Below are 19,611 nucleotides of genomic sequence, written 5' to 3'. Positions count from 1 at the left end.
AATATTACAAAGTCACACTAGTTTATTATTATGTCCATAATTTTCCATTCTTATCTTGAATATGACGACCACGTTCAGCTGTGAGCTTTATTTTAAATAGAGAACAAAATGCCATTTCTACTGATATATTATACTATTTGTAATTACCTCAGTTCTGCTATAACATGTGTTAGGCACCACACAAAAAAAAAAGAAAAAAAAAAGACAAAGTTCTAAAATATGAGGTTCTAATAATAATCTTTCCTATATATCTCCTATTGGTGTGGTTCAATGCAATTCTTTTTTCTTTTCTTTTTTTATATATTACTCCAAAATATTGCATAGCTAAGCAATCCAAATAAAAGTGCATTGATTTGGTCGGATTTTAATTTAATATATGCATCAATAAGCTTCAATAGCTATCGTCTTCAATATAATAATTAAAAAATATATAAAAGTCTCAATGGAGTTTTAAATGTTAAGAAATATAAGAGATTAGGTGTATCATCATTCCTTCCTTTTTTTTGGGGGGTCAACTTTGTCCTACTTTGGAGCAAAATACAAGGTATTGCATAAGCTACACTCACACATTAAAAATAAAAACAAACAAACAAAAAGGAAAGCTTGTCTAGGGTGTCATTTTTGGAGAAATGCAAACTTCATCTTGGTCAAGGTGTGTGGAACTTTGCCTGAGTCTTTAACTTCGAACCCCAAGGGTGTGACTCAAATGTAAAGGTAGAATTCATTCAGGCAAACAGTGATGGACAATCTTTCCAAGAACGATTTTAATCTTCAATTTCTCTAAAGCCATTTTTACAGGATTGACAACAAATATAATCAAAACACAGTGACTTACAAAAAAGTTTCTCTACTTTCACTATTAATTACAATTCATGTTGTTCCTCAACAAAAAAAAATTCACAGTTCATGTTTCATTTCATTTCCTGGCTTCTTCTCCATGTACCCTTTCAAGATCAAAAGAATTTGCACTCAATATTTTAATGATTAGGCAATAAGAATGTTCTTTAACAATTTTCCTTTAATCAGACAAATAGAATTTGAAGTCGCAATAGAGTATACAAAGATAGTTATACCTTGATTATTAAAAATAAATCCTGTTTCACAATGCCAATCAACAATAAAATAAACTTTGGCTGCTTGATCGATTCATCAAATAATATAAAACTCTAGAAGCATGAAATTTTTGACACATTTAAATGGCTGAAAATCATTATAAAAAAAAACACACACACACACACAATAGCGCGTCATTACCATTTCCTAACACTATCTCATAATTATCGAGGTATAAGTTGTTAATCTCTAAACTATAAAGACAGCATTTTTTTTTTGTTTTTCAAAAATTGTAAAAGACCCGAGTCGACTTTGATGAAGAAGAAGGGCGTCTGCAGGGCAGCAAATTGCAATCCATAGTGTAATGAATCTCACGGTGATGGATGATATACCAGTGCTTTGGATCTCAGCAATCAGACAATAGAAGCTCCCAAAAAGAGAACAAGGTCAAAAAGAGAAGCAAAGGGCGGTACTGGAAGAGCTCTCTCTCTCCCCACCTCTCTGCCACTGTCTTTGACCTATGCAGTAAAAGGTTAAAAACTCTTGCACCAGTCCCAATGCCCTAATCGTGTCACTCTCACAAAATGACTTCGTTACCCTCCTAAACACTGAACAATAACAATTTATTAATGACTGCTTGTCACGTTGTTTGGCACTGTATAGATTCCTCCTCAACTTAGTAAGGAAGACGAGAATGAAGATGGAGAGGGGACCATTGTTTGGCCAAATAGTTTTTGTTCCGACACTTCAATTGCGTTGTCAAGTTTAGTTTTACCTTATTTAAATAGTAACATATTCAGTTCTTTCCAAACCAAAGTGTACTACTACCGCCATTATTTAATTTTTACTCTCTGCCTTTGAAAATAAGTTTTGATTATAAAAACAGTAAAAAAAAAAAAAATTTAAAAAAGGAGAGTAAACAAAAGTGAGTAGAAACAAGAAACGCCAGCGCATCTTTCTCTTGCTTTCTCTCCTTTTCATGTCTTTACCCTTTCATTGCAAAAGCAAAGGCAATGACCCCATTTCTATAAACACATGTAAGAGAGAGTCCATTTATATATAAACAGCTGATAAAAGAGAGAGAGAGAGAGAGAGAGAGAAAATACCCCATGGGTCCTCTCTGGCAATGTGATTCAAAATAAGTATTTTTTAAAAATATCTTACAAGAAAAAAAAAAAAAAGAATTTATGGAAAATATGGAATTCCATAAACTATCCGATCCTTTCTATGATACTGTACACTTATTCCAAGTCTCCCCTCCCATTTTGAATCTTTTCTCTAGGGAACATTTTTCTCAGTTCCCCATACCTATCTTTCAAATCTTCACATTCCTTGGTTACCACAAAAATTTAACCAAAAAAGAAAAAGGCATATCAAAATCCACATTTCCCATCCCCCCCCCCCCTCCCCTCCCCTCGCATGTACATGTTTTCTGACCTTCCAATATCCCATTACTACGGCTGTATCTTCAAAATCAGCCATTAGCAATTCAGCACCTTCCATAAGCCGCTTGCAGTGGCCTGGCCTCTGACCCATCAAGTAGTATTTGCTCCAGCTGTTGGAAATTCTGTATAATTCACAGCCTTTTTTCTAGAGGGGTTCAGATCTAAGTGAGGATGCTTCTCAATCCTCTGGCACTGGTTTTCATTACCAATATTCCTTTTTAGAGCTACCTGTCTTCTATGAATGTTCTCCCTATGAAATCCCGAAACCTCTTTGAGTAGAGCTTCGGATCAACGGCTGAAATAGAAGTTGGGTCAGCTTGTAAGGACTTGTAGGCATGCTCTAATTTCTTGCTAATATCATAGTCCTGTAAAATGTCAATGATCCCAAAGTATAGGACTACTTCGTAGCTCTCACCACTGCGTGAAGGTGTCAAACGGCTTATTCCACCTGGGGTATACTGATCAAAGTCACTCCTTCTAGCCATCCGTTCTGCTCTTGCAGGCATATTTGCTCCTAACCTGATTAAAGGTTTCCTGATAGACAGTTTCAATTTAAATTAGTACATATGATTTCCCCAGTTCCTCCATAAAATAGACATGAAAGTTTCATTTTCTAACCAATATAAACACATAAACATGCAATTGAAATGAAAGATCAAATCATGTCATTACTAGAAAAAAATACAAGTAAACAAGAAGACAACATCGTGCCAATGCATATTAAAAGATCCCTTTTAATTTTTTACATCCCTATAAATAGGTTTATCCCCTGGTATCATTTCTACCCAATAAGTAAACACAAGGGGGAAGAATGAATAATTGTAAATGCTAATCTTGTTTGATTGAAAAAACTCAGCTCAGTTAGAATGAATTCTATCCAATATAATTGCTTTTAATAATGGCAACTATGAAATGAAATCGGTACTCTGATCATCCATCACAACAAATTTTATCAACCATTCACAAAGAAAACACATAGAGGAAATTTTAATTCTTATCAATAAAATTTAGGACCATACCCTGTAAATGCCCCCCACATACAACTGTTGTCTACTGAACTACCCCCACAGAATCGCCAAGACACCCCAGGTCACTTTCAATAGCCCCATCAAACACGTTCAAATACAATCGAAGAAATTATTGGCCACCATTTATACCATAAGAAATAGGAAGATAAAGCCCAACCACAATCCATTCTCACAGTTCTTTGTGACAGTGTTGTGAAGCATTAATAATGAACTAGAGACCACGATTATGAACACTTGATACTTAGCTTTAGCTCAAACTAGAAAACAAAAGAAAAAGGTCAGAGAACATACCTGCCAGATAAAACTCTATCCCTGTCTTGCAGCTCTGCTTCAAGGAAGCGACATCCACGCATAAACTTTTCATTCTGATAAGAATCCTTTTTACCTGCAAAGGGCACGCATTCAGCACAACATTCTTATGGCTCCACAAATCTATCTATTCATGAATTAATTGGGGAGCGATGTTATAATTGATTACCAGTACGCAAAAGGAACGGCGATAAACCCATTTTGTCACATGTATTGTCATCACGAAAGTGAAGACCAACCAAAAGACTGTAGTCCATGATTCTCTCCGATTCCAAGAACTCACAATCTCGATCAATTTGTCTGAACCAGGTTTGAAGCACATTAAAACAGATGCAAGAACCAGATGGAGACTCTGAATGAAGCAAATTGAAGTAGGAGATGCAAATACACTGTGAACTTACTTGATGAGGTCTTGGTACCAACTTCGTTGAAGGCGAAACACGAAATTAAGATCGTTGTCCTTAAGGGTTGTGGTTTCATCAATCTCACCCTCAGGCATATCAGTTGTGCGGCCAAAAGATGATCCTTTTAGGTCAAATCGCCTATGGATCCGATACTCTGAGCAGAACAAATTGCCCATTACAATGAACCGGGTCTGCTTTCCAATCACAATACACAAAAATCAGAAAACAAACAACCCATGTGAACCAAAACGAACTCAAATTTGTCCCCACAACACATTACCTTCTGGCCACCAATCGGTTTGACACAATGCACTCCAAAGAATCTTGTCACCAGGGAATTTTCATACCGACGCACATGTTGGTAATAACTTGGAAGCATTCTTATTAGCACCTATAAAAAGATTACCAAACTTGAGATTTCAATCTAATTGCCCCACCTCTAACGTGTCTCGTTTTAATTATTAAGGTAGAGTGGTCACTACGAAAAAACAATTTCCAATATGCTAACAAAGCCTATCAAAATGCATTTATAACTCAAGTCAGGCAAATTTTCAAAATTAACAAGACAAAAGTGAGAAGGGAGTGGCAACAGACCTTGACTTCTGATTTCCTCACTGTTTTGATCATAAATCTATCATCCTGTGTAAGGTAAAAGCAGCTTCCACTCTTCCCCGGAGAAGAAAGCTCCCGAAGGGCATCGGAGCCACAAATAGCCAGCATGTAATCAGCAGGATCTACTTGGAACCGCTCCCTCAAACGTCTGAAATAAATAGATACATATTCCTTACAACCATAGCCCGCACACAAAAAAAAAAGAAAAAAAAAATGGCACTAGTATTAAACATGTTAAAGCAAGCAATGCGGCAAAAACATAGCATTCTTATCCTCTTACGTAGTACATAACCCACAAACGTTTAATCATAACCACACATACTAGATAAGTAAACAGAAAAATAAAACAATACCTAAACACCATGGGACAATAATCTTTCCATCGAAACTCAGTAGACTGATGGGGCGGCGTAATCTTGGATCCCTCTGGCGGAAACCTCGTCCAGAATTTCTCCTTGGGATCGAAATCACTCTCCTTTAGATCACGCAATATGGAAGCATGCTTCCCTACAGAATACCTACACAACAATCATCAACATATATTATTAGATAGATCCACAAACAAATAAAACCAACAACCTCGTCTCAATCCATTTAAAGCAACAATACCTAATTCCCAATTGAAGATTAAGCATCAACTCATAATTCTTATGGCCTTTTGAAATCATCTGCCCTGGCTTCTTCGCCTCCCCGGGAAAACAACACGGACTCCGTCTAAACTGGCGAAACCCTTCACGATCCATCCCAGTACCATCGCGATAAAACATGGAAGCCTCCACATTGTCGATTATATCACAAGTTATGTCCCCTGCTTCCCCATCCGATTCCCATATACAGATTCTTGGAAAATTCCTCTCCGTCACGCTCCCTCTAGCTCCGTCCACCGACGACCTTTTCCGCATCGTGATCATCAAATTGTCACACCCACCGCCATTACCATTACCATTACCATTACCGTCACTCTTCAAGCCCCTCTCTTTCCCACTTCCCGGATAAAAGGTGCCGTTCATTTGCTGAATCTTGAGGTCCTTGTTCCAACTACCAACATAGCAACTACTATCAGGCCAAGTAAAAACCCCGCTCCCTTTCGGAACCCCGTTTTCCCACTCGCCGCTGTAACGGTTTCCGTTGGCCCAAAGCAAAACCCCGCGACCCGAAATCACACCGTCTTTCCATTCCCCATCGTACTCGTTCCCATTCTTCCAAACGTAACGCCCTTGCCCATCTTGCACGTTCCGCTTCCAGTACCCCTTGTAAAAGTCGCCGTTGGCGTATCGCTTCTCTCCGTAGCCGTGCTTCCGATCGGAGCTCCACGAGCCGCGGTAGGTGTCCCCGTCGGATCCGATGAAAGTACCGAAGCCTTCCATCCGACCCGACTTGAAGTCCCCCTCGTAGGTGGCCCCAGATGGCCACGAGAATTTGCCCTTCCCGTACGCTTTGCCACGTCGCCACTCGCCTTCGTACATGCACCCGTCCGTCCACAAGTACTTCCCAGATCCGTGCGGCGCGTTCCCTGACAAACCCCCGATGTACAGATCTCCGTTTGCGAGTGGCTTCTCCGCCACAGTTACGGCCACGTTTACGGCGGCGGTTAGCGAAGGAGAGCTAGTTAAGGTCGTTGGCGTTACCCTTCGTGTGCTACCAGCTTGGGATCGACTACGCGCGACTGTTAATATCACTTCGTCGGATTTCTTCTTCTTCGTGGTGGTCGATACGACGTCGTTCGGCTCATCACACAGTAGTGCTTCACGCATTTTTTGTTCTGGCTCATAAAACCAAAAACCCACTTCCAGATTAACTTTCTTTTGTTCGAAAAATAAAATAAATTACTAATCACCGCCGCATTGACTCACTCGCCTGAGTTCGGAGCTTTGGCTGAACATTTTCCGGCGACTCTAGACTTTTCTATTTCTCTCTCTCTCTCTCTCTCCAAAACTTTCTCTTTAGTACCACCTGCTTTGTGTTTGGGAAAAATAGGTGGGAATCCAAAAACATACATACACTAACACAGAAAGAAGAGAGAGAAAAAAAAAAGAAAGAAAGAAAGAGAGAAGAGAAGAGAAGAGAGAGACAATAATGGGCTTGTGACTATATCATATCAATATTTGAGCCAAAAATTTTATTAAAAAAGTAAAAAAGAGAGAGAGAGAGAGAGAGAAATTAATGAGAGCCGGCTTTGTCTAGGGAAACGTTGCTATAATGCAATGCAAGTAATATACCACCAGCTCAGCTTTTTGAGTCTCGCTTGCAATAATATATATTTTTATAAAAATTTAAAAAAAACACGATGACGAATATACCCTCGTGTGTATCTGTTATCTTTTTTTGGTCTGAGACAATAGTAAGTGTTCGTTTTTCTTCCTCCGGTTTCATCGTGACGTGACGGAATCACCTAAGTATTAGAAAGGGTATTAGCATGTAATTTTGGACTTACTCTCATTTCACCCTTGTCTTTTCATTTTAATCAGCTTTTTTTTTTTTTATAATAATTTTCCTTTTTCTCTGTTCCAAAAAGGGCTTCTTTGTGGTCCCTCTACTGTTCCGGTGACCTGTCCAAGGCTTTGACGATTCAATAACTTTTTGTTAAATTATTATGCTTTCAAATTATCTTGGTTGTTTCTCCCCAAAAAAAAAAATTCTTGGTTAAGAACATTTGCATTAGCTGCTAAAATTTTTACTTTAGTTTTTTAATTTTTTTATTTTGTATCATTATTTTTAAAAATATTTACATCATATTATTTATTTTAAACTATATTTTATTATTTATTTTAAATCATCTATTGCTTTATATATATATATATATATATATATATATATGAATAAAGAAGTATTTATCAATAGAATTGCAAATAAATAGTAAAATTGTAAATTTAGAAAGTTTTACGGTAACAACCATATAAATTTACACAAGTTTGACTAATATGAGTGTTGAATTTAAATTTATACAAGTTTATATTGACTAATATGAGTATTCAATTTAAATTTACACAAGTTTGACTGATATGAGTGTTCAATCTAAATTTACACAAGTTTGGATTAGGTGATATGAGTGTTCAATCTAAATTTTTATACAAGTTTACATTTACATTGACTGATATGAGTATTCAATCTAAATTTACACAATTTATTTTGCATTTACTAATATGAGTATTATATCTAAATTTACACGAGTTTGCCATTGACTAATATGAGCGTTCAATCTAAATTTATACAAGTTTATATTGAATGATATGAGTGTTCTAAGAAGTATGAAATTTTTTTTTGGATGAATAAGAAGTAAGAATTATTTTTTTTTTAGTAAACAGTAGTACTTATGAGAACACACACGAAACTAACAATAGTGTTTTAAACCGACTTTATAATACATTATTAAGCCTAAAGTTTTTTTTTTTTTAGAGAGTTTCAATTTATGGTGTCCGCTCCTAATGATAACTTTTTATCATTAGACCAAGACCCCAATCAGTTTTTGGTGTAGACGATGATTGAATCCAGATCTCTTATACAATCATCAGAGACTTTATCAGTTGAGCTAACTAGAACCTACTTGTCTTAAGTTGGTACAAATAATAGTATCGCCCCACCGTAATGGCATTCTTTTCTGAATCTGATAGTACTTCAGTGTATTAAATTTTATCATTAATTAGATGTTGTTTGGTTTGCAACAATGCAAACTCACAAGAATATCTATAATTTCGTACTGCAATCTGATTTGGGAAGTTGGGTATTTAATAAATAATATCAGGTAGGTAGATATTCTTCTACAAATTGTGAGTTCATGAGGAGGGGTGCTTAAAAAATTAGAAACCAAATCCGAACCTTTTTTTTATTTTTTCATTATACACAAATACGCGTGGACTGTGGAAAATAATTGTGATTTAAGTAGTTCAAATTACACCAAATATGCTAATCATAAATTAAAGAAATTAGACAAAAACAGTGCAGGCTGATCTGATCAACAACCACTTGTGGTGATTGAGCTTTGGAAATTGGAAATGGTGGTGCAAGGTGAATCATAAAGGCGTGGACCTTAGGTAGCTTGCGTGGCCCACTTTCTGGGCCCAATTTGAAGTAGTGCGTCGGCCAATTAGACTTGTGCTGTGAATGTGAGTGAAGTCGTTTCGTTCGTGACCAAAATTTGGAATCGGATTTTTATATGAGAGTCAGGCAACAATACTACACGTCTAGAACACATCATTTTCTTTCTCTATTCACCATTGCATGAGTGTATGTATATATATAAGGGAATGATTTTGTCACCAAAATGTTCGATACTGTTATTATAGGTAATTGACGTAAACTTACGTGCAAGTTAGATAACCTTCTATTCTATGGGATGAGGATCCTCCTAAGCCCACAAACCTTGGAAATTGGAACAATGTGTTTAATTTGCTACGGTATTTCTTTAACGCAAGGTCTTCATTTGTATTGATTTCTTCTATAAGTAATTTCATTTTTCCCCCTCAATAAAATAGATATCTTTACTTCGTTCTTAATTTACTAAACAAAATGTTGAATGATGCTTAAGTAAATAAATGGCTAAATATGTTATATTTGGAAAATTATTAGGTACTTTCGAAGTATCAGAAATACGTACTCCTTCCTCTCATATAAATAGTGGGTTTCACTATAAATTTAATTAGTGAAACTACCATTTATGTGAGAGGAGTGTGTATGTATTTATGGTATTCCGAAAATACACAATAATTTCTCGTTATATATTATGTTGTAGTATACAAAAGTTATTTGGTGATATGGGCATAATTTTTCTCTTTCTTTTTTTTCCCCTGGCTTTCTTTGGATTAGAGAATATTCTTTTGTCTTTAAAGTTTGGAATTATTTTTATTTTGTCCTTTCAAGTTTTAAATTTTTCATTTTGACTTTTTTATGTTTGATTTTATTTTTATATTAATCATACATTTCATTTTGCTCATAATCAAATCACTAAGTGAATAATCCCATTACAAAATGTTGTTCATATAATGCCAAGTTTCATCAAATTATTGACAAAAATTAATGGTGGAACCATTATGAAATGAGGGGTAAAATGAAAATTTTAAAACGTAAAAAATCAAAGTAACAGCAGCTTCAACTTTAAGGGCCAAAAAACGTACTTTTATTTTATTTTATTTTTAATATAAAATAATGAGATAAGCTACCAGTCATGACAATCCTAGGGGGGTGATCATTATAACTAATCCACCTATTGAGGAACTGATACAATGATACTAGAAGAGGTTAGATCATAATTATAAATTTAAAAGAAAATAATATATATATATATATATATGAATCCCAATTAATTTTATTTTGTCTATAAATAAAATTTCTTCTTTAATGTATATAACTTTTTTTGGGAAAATATAAAGTTATTTAAACCCCAAATAGAACCATGTTCAGTGGCTGGTGGTCATAACATCGAAGCCGATGGTGTTGTAGAGGACGATAATTCAATGCCAAGATTTTATGATTTGAGGTTGTTTAATTATTCTCAGCAAAAAAAAAAAAAAAGGGAGATTGTTTAATTACAAGCGAAAAATGAGATATGTTGGGACTTGTTAGCTCAGTTTATGAGAGCATATTTCTTTAAAAGAAAATTAAAAATAATTGTCTCTTTTTTGTTATTTTAGCCAGTAATATTGTAGGGGTTACATAGTCACTCATTATATTCCTTCTGATTGAATACAAATATAGATAGTTTGAAAATTGTGCAACTCTTGTGAAATAATACTGAAAGTAACTTAGACACGTCTCATATACAATGACAACCCTGAAACAATATATTGTATTTATAACAAATATATCATTCTCGCAACTAAACCGGAACGATATAAGTTTGCTTTACTTTGGAGTTTATACCACAAACATTCCCCTCCAATGTGTTGAATCATCCCACGACTTTAAGCTCAACTTTTCCTTATTTTTATTTATAAAAAAAAAAAAAAAAAACTAAGCTCCACCTATAGCACCAATGGTTTCAAAGAATAGATTGAAAGGCAATAATCCATATATAAGTTTTCTCAAAGCTTGAATTTTGGCATTGATTCATCACGTCATGTTCCTAAATGACCCCTAGTTGGTGGTATTACATGCATCAATTGATGCATGGTCGATTTTCTCGATCTCTAAAAACTCATTCTTTAATTAAATCCTCCATCATGAACAAAGAAAACCTTGTGTGCATAATTTTGGTAAAGAAATTATATCATACTTGTTTCGTTTGCTTTTGACTTTTGATCAGCTATTGTATTTCATTGCACGTGTTTATACTGTAATCTTAAATCTTAATCAATCTAGAAGAGGAAGAGACAAATTAGGTCCAACAATTTTAGGAAGGTTTTACACCATTTCTTGACTGATGACCGACCCGTTTAAACTTTAAACCATGCATCATCCTTTTAACGTGTTTCCCTCTCACAGTATTTTTGTGAGTCATAAATTGCTATCAATCTACTTTACTCTTTGTGAATCGCCCGAATTAAAAAAGTAATAATAATGTCCTTGCATTGCCTTGTGACTATGACCACCCCTTTTTCCCCCCTTAGGATTATAAAAAAAAAAAAAAAGGTTTTATTGAAGGAAAAACAAAAGGAATACATTGAGAGGAGCGGTCCAATCCATCTCCTTCTTCAGGAGAAGGGGTCAACTTACTCTTTGTGAATCTCCCAATGAACAATGTCCTTGCATTGCCTTGTGACCATGAGCCAAAGAATGATAGGTTTCTATCTTTCTCTTTCTCTCTCCCTCTCTCTCTTTCTAGAATGAGGCAAAGAATGAAGTTAGATGTTTACTTTCAACTACCCAATAATTAAATTACACCCACTCATATTGGTTTGTTTTACTAGGCTATGATTTGTGAATTGTTTTACTGGGTCACAATTTGTGAAATGAGAATTGTTATGTTCACAATATTTTCACAAGAAAGTAAAATGATAATTTGTTATTGGTTTTTATTTTGGTCTACTATTAACACTACTTTTTTACTTACAACAAACAGTTTGCCACTCAAGATTCGTTTTTGAAATTATTATGAAAATGATGTGTCATTAAAATTTTTATTTGTGAGATATTTTAAGAAATGTGAAACAAACATTGTAGCAAGAATAATTAAGATGACATAGGTCTCCCTTTTCCCCCCTGAATGGATGATATGTCATTTTTTATTTTGTATGAATGATGAGATACGTGATTTTCTTTAACAAGAATAAGGATATAGATGTTATTACTTTTCAAAATCTAGATACAGATAACCTATATTTAGGGGGTGCTTTTCTACGCTTTTAATGTAAAGAGATGAAATTCTACTATTTATAAGTGTGTGAGCCAAGAGTTGACACTTTCTAATGCATTTATGGTTCAAACTCTCCATTTTTCGTTATTGTAATTAGGGATGGAACTGAAAATCTTTTCTGGTGGAGGTTGAAACTTTAGAACCAAGATAAGATTGTATGAAACTCAAATCATATAGACACACAACCTCAAACATAATTATGTATTACTTTTCTATTGGCTTGAAAAATTATTGAAAATTTTCATATTTGTTGGAATATAAACTAAATTAAAAATATAGAGAACCTCTTGATTCAATTTATTTTTTTATCTCAAGGTTTTCAAACTCGGATCTAACCATACGGTTTTACTCAGTTAACCAGGAACCTCTCACCAATATAGTTTTTAACTCTATTAATTGTTATATGCCAAAAATGCAAGGAACCATTTGAACCGAAGTCGAACCCATCAAGTATGAAAACCGTAAAAATATGGTCTCCATTATTTTTACTTTTTTGTTAATTATTTGTTAACTTCATTTGTATAATCTATTAACAGTGCTATTATTTTTTATGAGATATTATAAAAAAAATTTAAGTCCCTTAAAAGATTAATCCATTTTTGCAGGAGGGGGGTAATTTATATTATTTAGGAGACCCTCTGTATTTAACTATCTATTGAAAAACTGGGAAAATAATTAACAAAAAGGTAAAAATAATGGGAAACAAAACAAGAAACTGAATAAGCTCGCTGTATCTATTAACATAATGACCTCATGGACCCTTTTTTTTTTTTTTTTTTTTGAGAAGAACCTTATGGACTTAGCCATCCAGTTAAAAACCAACAAACCCACCCAAGAAAGGTACTTATTGGATTTCAATTCTTGCAAAATGTATTAAAGTTAATTTTAGTTGCTCATAAATATAATCTTTCAACTATAACTTCAAGTATTTAACTAAGGAATATAAATGGGATTAATGATATACTCATTTACGTTAACCAATTTATACAATTTATCTTTTTTAATTTCTAGTTACTATTTTTTACATCCATAATGACTACTTCCGTGGACTTTAGTCATGGTCAAAAAAGATGTGTTTATATATATGGAGAATGCTAACTATATATATATATATATATAGATATATATATATATATATATATATATATATATATATATATATATATATATATATATATATATATATCAAGTTACACCTAGTGTAACTCTAAAGAGTTATACATTTTTTAAACCATTGGATTTAAGTAGATCTAATAATAAAATATTTAAAAAAAACCTCATTAATGCTAATATTTTTTTATTGATCTCAGTTATTATTCTTTATTTATGACATTTCATATTTATTTCTAAACTCAAGAAAAGTGTATACGTATCTCTCTCTCTCTCTCCTCCACCGATTTTCCTTTCAATTTCAATTTCAATTTTTTTTGAGTTTATAAATTTTTTTCTGAGTTTTGTCAATGACCAATCTAGTCCCTGCAAAATAAAATGAAGTGTAAGTTTTAAGTCTTTCACAATCAGCTATATGCAATAAAGGTTTATATACCATTACTACCGTCATGATCAAACAATAAGGTTATGGCCTGTTGTGACCACGATCATGTGTCAAAGTGATTCCAGCAAAGTTATTGGACATAAACAAGCGTCATTGGTAGGATTAGTTGCAAATAGCTACAAATAACCTGGACATACGATTGCTATAAATAACCACAACATGTGTCTATTACTCAAAAAAATAACCACGGTCGAGATTATAGGATTAGTTGCAAATCAAAGTTCCCTCTCATCAAACTCAAGGTTTAAACATGCAGAGAGAGAGAGAGAGAGGTAAACACTTCTTTTGGGTTTAGAGATAAGTATGGATGTCATAAATAAGGAATAATAAATAAGATCAATTAGAGTATTAGCATTAATGAGAATTATTTTACACCATTGATTTTTATTAGATCCAAAGGTAGAAAAACACTCATGTCAAATCATTATTACTCTTAGAAATTAGTAATAAATTGCATTTACTCTCCAGCATTTATCTTGAATAATAATAGATAAATAAATAAAAATCTCTCATCATCTCTCTCTCTCTCTCTCTCTCGTAATCACAAATGGCTGGTTTCTCAAAAAAAAATCACAAATGGCTTCCTACCTCCATCGGCTCTCTCTCTAATAATAATAATAATAATGAACAGCAGCTGGTACCTATCCTAACTACCTATCCTAATGCCTTTCTTCGTCAAAGGCCACAACCTTGAGAGACACAATACGAATATTAAGCATCCTTTCTTATATTCTTTTGATGAAATTGGTAGCAATTTTATCACCTTAGAGCATTCTCATCAGGTGTGTCAAATGCCAAATATTTGGCATTTGGCACACCAAACACAAAAAGCAAACCATCATAAAGTGTTTAAATGCCAAAAATTTTGGCACATCGCTACAGTACAATACGGACAGAAATGACAAAAATTTATATTATTATTTTATTTACTTTTTCTCTCTCCTCATCACAGATATCTCTTTCTCTCTCTGTCTTCTCACCTCTCTTATCTCTGTCTTCTCTATTCCTCTTCCACAGCACGCCGATCACCAAAGGCCACCACTCGACACCGCCAATATCACCAAAGACCACCATTAGGCGCCGCCGATCATTTGTCTTCTCATCTCTGTCTTCTCTCTCCTCTCTCTCTCTATCTCAGCCTCTCACAATCTGCCACAGTGCTCTCCACCTGTAGCTCGCCTTTGCCACTCACCAGCAGATCACCTCTGCCACTCGCCAGAGATCGCCTCCTCTACTTGCCAAAGCTTGCCTCCTCCACTCGCTAGAGCTCGCCTCCTCCACTCGCCAAGTAGCTCACATCTCCTCCGACGCCAACGCCGCTTGCTACTCACCAAACAACTCTCTTCGCCTCCGGCGATGCGCTTGCCAAGCAACCCGTCGCCCGATCTCACTAAGATCCAAATTCCCTTATTTGTTTGGATTGTTTATTATGGTTGATTTTGGGGATTGGATTTGGTTTGAGAAATTGGATTGTAGTTTTGTAGGTTTGGTATTTTGAGGTGGTGGTGATTAGTGGTGGTTTTGGCCGGTGGTATTGTGGTTTGCTGGGTTTATGTTTGCTGCATGTGGTTGGGTTGATTTTGGTTTTGTTTTGCATTTGGGTTGTTTTTTGTAACAATGGTGGGTTGTGGGTTATGGTGATGGGTTTGTAACAGTGATTGGCTGTGGTGGGGAGGCCTGTGGTGGGGGTGGCGGTAAGTAGTTGAAATGGTTTTTTTTTTGTATTTTTTTTATTGTTAGTTTTTTAATGTTATTTTAATATTTGTATATATTATTTTAATGTTTAGAATCAAAGAATAGAAGATGTGATAAATGGTGAATTGTAAAATGGTGTGTTAAAATAATAAAGTAGGCTTTTGGTGTGTCAAAATGACATTTTTTATAAGATAGCTGATGAGAGTCGAGGCTAAGATATGGAGCCAATTTGAAAATGTTATTATTAGTACCTTAAATGAAACTGTTGAGGTTAATGCTTTTGAGGTTAAATTTAAAATACAATTGAAGCATGACAATTGTAGAATGTGACATTAATAGTGGAGGTTGTTAGTTTGGTAATGTTTTGCTTCTTGTAATCTTTTTCAGTTTTTCTGTCCTTCACGGTCCTTTTTTCCTCCGTTCAACACAAGTAGTACCAACTACGAAAAGACCCCAATCTCCCCATGGTTAATTCTTGTTCTAGAACTTATCTCTCATGGGTTGCTCTGCTTGGGCATCAACAAAAACTTCCCTCCCTACTTTCTAACCATTGGTGCAATCGCCAAGACTACTTTTTTTTTTTTTTTTTTAGAAGGAGCATTGCAATGCTTTTATTAAGAACTACCAGCTAAATCAACTTGGTATGAAGAAAGTACATCCAATGGAACATCTTCTATCCATATTACACAATTTGGATTATTAACTGCTAACTAAGCCACACTGTGCGCAACTAGGTTGCCTTCTCTCTTAGAGTAAGAGTAGGACAATTTGGAAAAACTTGAAGAGAGTTTTATAGAATCCTGTATCAGCAAATAGAAGGGGGCCAACTTAGCATCCTTGGTTTCCAGGGCCTTTATCACTAGTAAGGAATCTCCCTCCAGAACAGCTTCAGAGATGCCCACCTCTCTAGCAAACTCGAGTGCTCTGCTGGCTACTAAGGCTTCAATCTCTATTGGCTGGAGCTGCTGAGGAACCCGAGTAGACATGGAAGCAATAACAAGGCCTTCCTGATTTCGAATGATGACACCAAGACCTGAGCATTTCTCTTCAGCATAAATGACACCGTCAAAGTTAATTTTGAAAATATCCTGGTCAGGTGATTTCCACCAAGCTCTCCTCTTCTGCCTGCTAGGAAATGGTGGAGGTTTGAAGGCTTTATACTCTGCATATCTATCATGAACTAGTTGAGAGAGTTGATTGAGAGGACAATAGGCTTGTTGGGTTCTCACCTGGTTTCTTTGATGCCAAATTGACCATATGGAGAAAGCAAACAAGTCCGGGTTTCGTTGATGTTGAAACACCCATGCCATGAGCTTACTGAAGCTAGTAAATCTTTGTTGGTTTCGAAGACTCCATATATTGTTCATCCCCCAAACGCCATCCAATTCTTTGCAACTCCAAACCGCATGCACAACATCTTCGTTATCTTCCTTGCAACGATCACGTAGCTACTCTGCAATAATCGTTCAATGTAGTAGGTTGCATTTCGAAGGAAGTGAGTTGCAGCAAGCTCTCCATATTAGGTTCCTTATTTTATTTGGGCATTCAAGAGCCCAAATCTTCTTCCAAAGGCCTTTCTCATGGTCTGGTTGCTCTGCCACCTGAAGAACATCTTCATCCTCCTTCAAAAAACGGTATCCCGATTTGCAGCTAAACCTCCCATCATGCTCCCAAGGCCAATATAGAGATTCTTCAGTAGCTTCTCTAGCCAAAGGAATATTTTTTATTTCTTCAGCTTCTTGTGGTGCAAAAATCTCATTCACCATCTCAGCATTCCACGTTCTAGTTCCCTCATCAATCATGCAATCCACAGTGGCAACTTCCATTGTTTCCACCATAGGGGAGAGTACCTTAGTCGGATGTTTTCGAGGCAGCCAATGGTGTTGACAGATTTTTATTGATTTTCCATTCCCCACCCTCCAACAAGCACCATCTAGGATAACATCAAGACCTTATAATATGCTCTTCCAAGCGTAGGATCCTGAGCTTGATTCCTTAGCTTCTAGAATGGAACAATTAGGGAAGAACTTAGCCTTGAAGTCTTTATAGAAGAGAGTTTCCTTGTTATGCAAAAGCTATCATGCTTGCTTTGCCAAGAAAGCATCATTAAAGTGAGCCAAGTCACGAAAGACCATACCACCTACCATTTTGGACTTAGTCAATTCACTCCACCGAATCCAATGAATTTTCCTTCTATTTCCCCTTTGCCACCACCAAAACTTCTTTATCATTGTCTCAATGTCATCACAAAGTCCCAAAGGTAGTTTAAAGCAACCCATAGCATAAGTAGGGATAGCTTGGATCACGATTTGATGTGGACCTCTCTCCCGGCTTGTGATAGCAATTTACCCTCCCACGCTTGAAGTTTTATCCAAACCCTCTCCTTGATATAATTGAAACTAGCCTTCTTCCCCCTACCCACAAAGGAAGGAAGGCCTAAATATTTCTCATAGGACTTCACTTCTTGAATTTGGAAGAGATTCTTTATGCTTGTTTTTGCTTCATCCGTGGTTGACTTGCTAAAGAAGGTTGCGGTCTTATCTTTGTTGATTTTTTGCCCTGATAAAAACTCAAATTCAGCCAACAACTTCAACACATTATTGCAATCCTCAAAGATTGACCTGCAGAAAAGCAAGCTATCATCTGCAAAAAAACAAGTGGGTTAGTTTTGGATATCGTTTACACAAGGAATAATCCTTAATATCTCCATTCCTCGCCCAGTGTTTAATAACAACATGAAGTCCTTCTGTACATAAGAGAAAAAGGAAAGAAGATAAGGGGTTTTCTTGCCTAATACCTCTTTTAGGGTGGATCATTCCAATAGGCTCCCCATTCACCATGATAGAGTACGTTACCGTTCTCACACAACTCAACATAAGAGTAATCCATCTAGAACAAAAACCCATTCTCTCCATAAGCCTCTCGAAATACACCCATTTCACCTGATCATAGGTTTTACTTATGTCTAATTTAATAGCCATAAAACCATGCTTTCTTGAATTATGGTGTTTCATATGATGAAGTGTCTCAAAAGCAACCTTAATATTGTTTGAAATAAGTCTTTCCTAAGCAAAAGCAAATTGATGTTTTGTAATTAAGGAAGGTAAAAATTTCTTCAACCTATTAGTTAAGACCTTCGAATATATCCTAGAAAGGACATTGCAAAGACTAATAGGGCGGAATTCAGATACAAGTTCAGGATTAGCTACTTTAAGAACAAGAGTAATAAGTGTATGGTTGATGGGTTTGGGTAGGATACCTGAATTAAGCCATGAAAGAATGGCTGAAGTAACATCATGTTGCATTATTGACAAAAAAATGTTGATAGAACAACGATGGCATACCATCAGGACCTAGCGCTTTTAAAGGTGTCATTTGATTCAAGGCTTCCTTTACTTCCAATTCTATAAATTCCCTCACCAAATCAACATTCATCTAATCAGTCACCAAGCATGGAATTTTCTCAAGAGAAGCAACATCTAGATTCGGGTTGGAGGTGGAGAAAAGGTATTTGTAATAATTCTCCATCACATGCCCAATTTCTTCTTGTTCGGCCAGCCAAGCTCCATTACCATCTCTTATTCCTCTGATCAAATTCTTCGTAAATCTCTTTTTAGCCTTGCTATGAAAGAAGGCTGTATTATTGTCACCTTTACTCAACCACAACACCCTTGATCTCTGACACCACATCCTTGATTCACGGTCTTGCATCAAGTTAATCTCAGTTCTTAAACTTTTAATACAAGCTTTGTTCCCACTCATAATAGCTTCATTCTCGATGAAAGCAAGCTGTTTCTTTTTAATCTCTAATTCTCTCCTCACATGCCTAAAGTTGTGTTTGTTCCACCATGTTAATTCTTGTTCACACTTAGTCACTTGTTTTAGAATGGCTATGCTTAGGTTCGGCTCCCATGTACTACTCCAAACTTCTTCAACCGTTTCACCACAAGTTGGATCCAATAACCACATTTCTTCATATCTGAAACATCTCTTCCTCCTAGGTTTAGTCAGCCCCAACAAATTAATCAATAGAGGAGTATGATTCGAAGACATGCATTAAAGGTGATGTACTCTAGTTCCTAGAAATTTTTGAAACCAAGAATTTGTAGCCATGCACTGATTTTATCTTGTTCTTATGGAATGACCATCATCATAATGTTTAGCCCGCATGTATTTAGGACCCACATAACCCAACTCTGTGAAGCTACATTCATCGATCACA

At 35.6% G+C, this 19,611-nt stretch overlaps 3 protein-coding genes across 3 annotated transcripts; all 3 read right to left on the bottom strand.

Moving 5' to 3' along the window:
- Positions 1-2,134: 2,134 nt before the first annotated feature.
- LOC142619877 (phosphatidylinositol 4-phosphate 5-kinase 1-like) lies at positions 2,135-6,923 on the bottom strand. Its single transcript, XM_075793226.1, has 8 exons — positions 5,461-6,923; positions 5,205-5,369; positions 4,834-4,999; positions 4,520-4,630; positions 4,237-4,430; positions 4,005-4,135; positions 3,818-3,911; positions 2,135-3,032 (listed from the first exon to the last, which is right to left on the bottom strand). Exons 1-8 carry the CDS (start codon positions 6,603-6,605, stop codon positions 2,723-2,725), a joined length of 2,316 nt encoding a protein of 771 aa, XP_075649341.1. The 5' UTR covers positions 6,606-6,923; the 3' UTR covers positions 2,135-2,722.
- A 9,176-nt stretch (positions 6,924-16,099) lies between these two features.
- On the bottom strand, positions 16,100-17,215 carry LOC142620559 (uncharacterized). Its single transcript, XM_075793917.1, has 2 exons — positions 16,991-17,215; positions 16,100-16,837 (listed from the first exon to the last, which is right to left on the bottom strand). Exons 1-2 carry the CDS (start codon positions 17,213-17,215, stop codon positions 16,100-16,102), a joined length of 963 nt encoding a protein of 320 aa, XP_075650032.1.
- Positions 17,216-17,691: 476 nt separating this feature from the next.
- LOC142620558 (uncharacterized) lies at positions 17,692-18,824 on the bottom strand. The gene is made up of 4 exons (XM_075793916.1): positions 18,734-18,824; positions 18,524-18,648; positions 18,187-18,331; positions 17,692-18,032 (listed from the first exon to the last, which is right to left on the bottom strand). The coding sequence occupies exons 1-4, from the start codon at positions 18,822-18,824 to the stop codon at positions 17,692-17,694; spliced, it is 702 nt and encodes a 233-aa protein (XP_075650031.1).
- Between the last annotated feature and the right edge of the window lie 787 nt (positions 18,825-19,611).

This window comes from Castanea sativa, chromosome 12, assembly GCF_040712315.1.
Source record: "Castanea sativa cultivar Marrone di Chiusa Pesio chromosome 12, ASM4071231v1".
In the NCBI taxonomy this organism is placed as follows: Eukaryota; Viridiplantae; Streptophyta; class Magnoliopsida; order Fagales; family Fagaceae; genus Castanea; species Castanea sativa.
The sequence above is the reverse complement of the archived record's forward strand: the minus strand, read 5'-3'. Positions and strand labels throughout refer to the sequence as shown.

What these genes read in the sequence shown, in the direction of transcription:
- LOC142619877 (XM_075793226.1), bottom strand. Translation starts at nt 6,605, where the DNA reads ATGCGTGAAGCACTACTGTGTGATGAGCCGAACGACGTCGTATCGACC. An exon ending in TGAGGAAATCAGAAGTCAAG is followed by an intron (nt 4,631 to 4,833) that starts GTCTGTTGCCAC and finishes ATCTTTTTATAG; the next exon opens with GTGCTAATAAGAATGCTTCC. An exon ending in AACCGATTGGTGGCCAGAAG is followed by an intron (nt 4,431 to 4,519) that starts GTAATGTGTTGT and finishes ATTGGAAAGCAG; the next exon opens with ACCCGGTTCATTGTAATGGG.
- LOC142620558 (XM_075793916.1), bottom strand. Translation starts at nt 18,824, where the DNA reads ATGAATGTTGATTTGGTGAGGGAATTTATAGAATTGGAAGTAAAGGAA. An exon ending in AAAAGCGCTAGGTCCTGATG is followed by an intron (nt 18,649 to 18,733) that starts GTATGCCATCGT and finishes GGCTTAATTCAG; the next exon opens with GTATCCTACCCAAACCCATC. An exon ending in TTTCTAGGATATATTCGAAG is followed by an intron (nt 18,332 to 18,523) that starts GTCTTAACTAAT and finishes ACCTATGATCAG; the next exon opens with GTGAAATGGGTGTATTTCGA.
- LOC142620559 (XM_075793917.1), bottom strand. Translation starts at nt 17,215, where the DNA reads ATGGAAGTTGCCACTGTGGATTGCATGATTGATGAGGGAACTAGAACG. An exon ending in AGGATGAAGATGTTCTTCAG is followed by an intron (nt 16,838 to 16,990) that starts GTGGCAGAGCAA and finishes ATTGCAGAGTAG; the next exon opens with CTACGTGATCGTTGCAAGGA.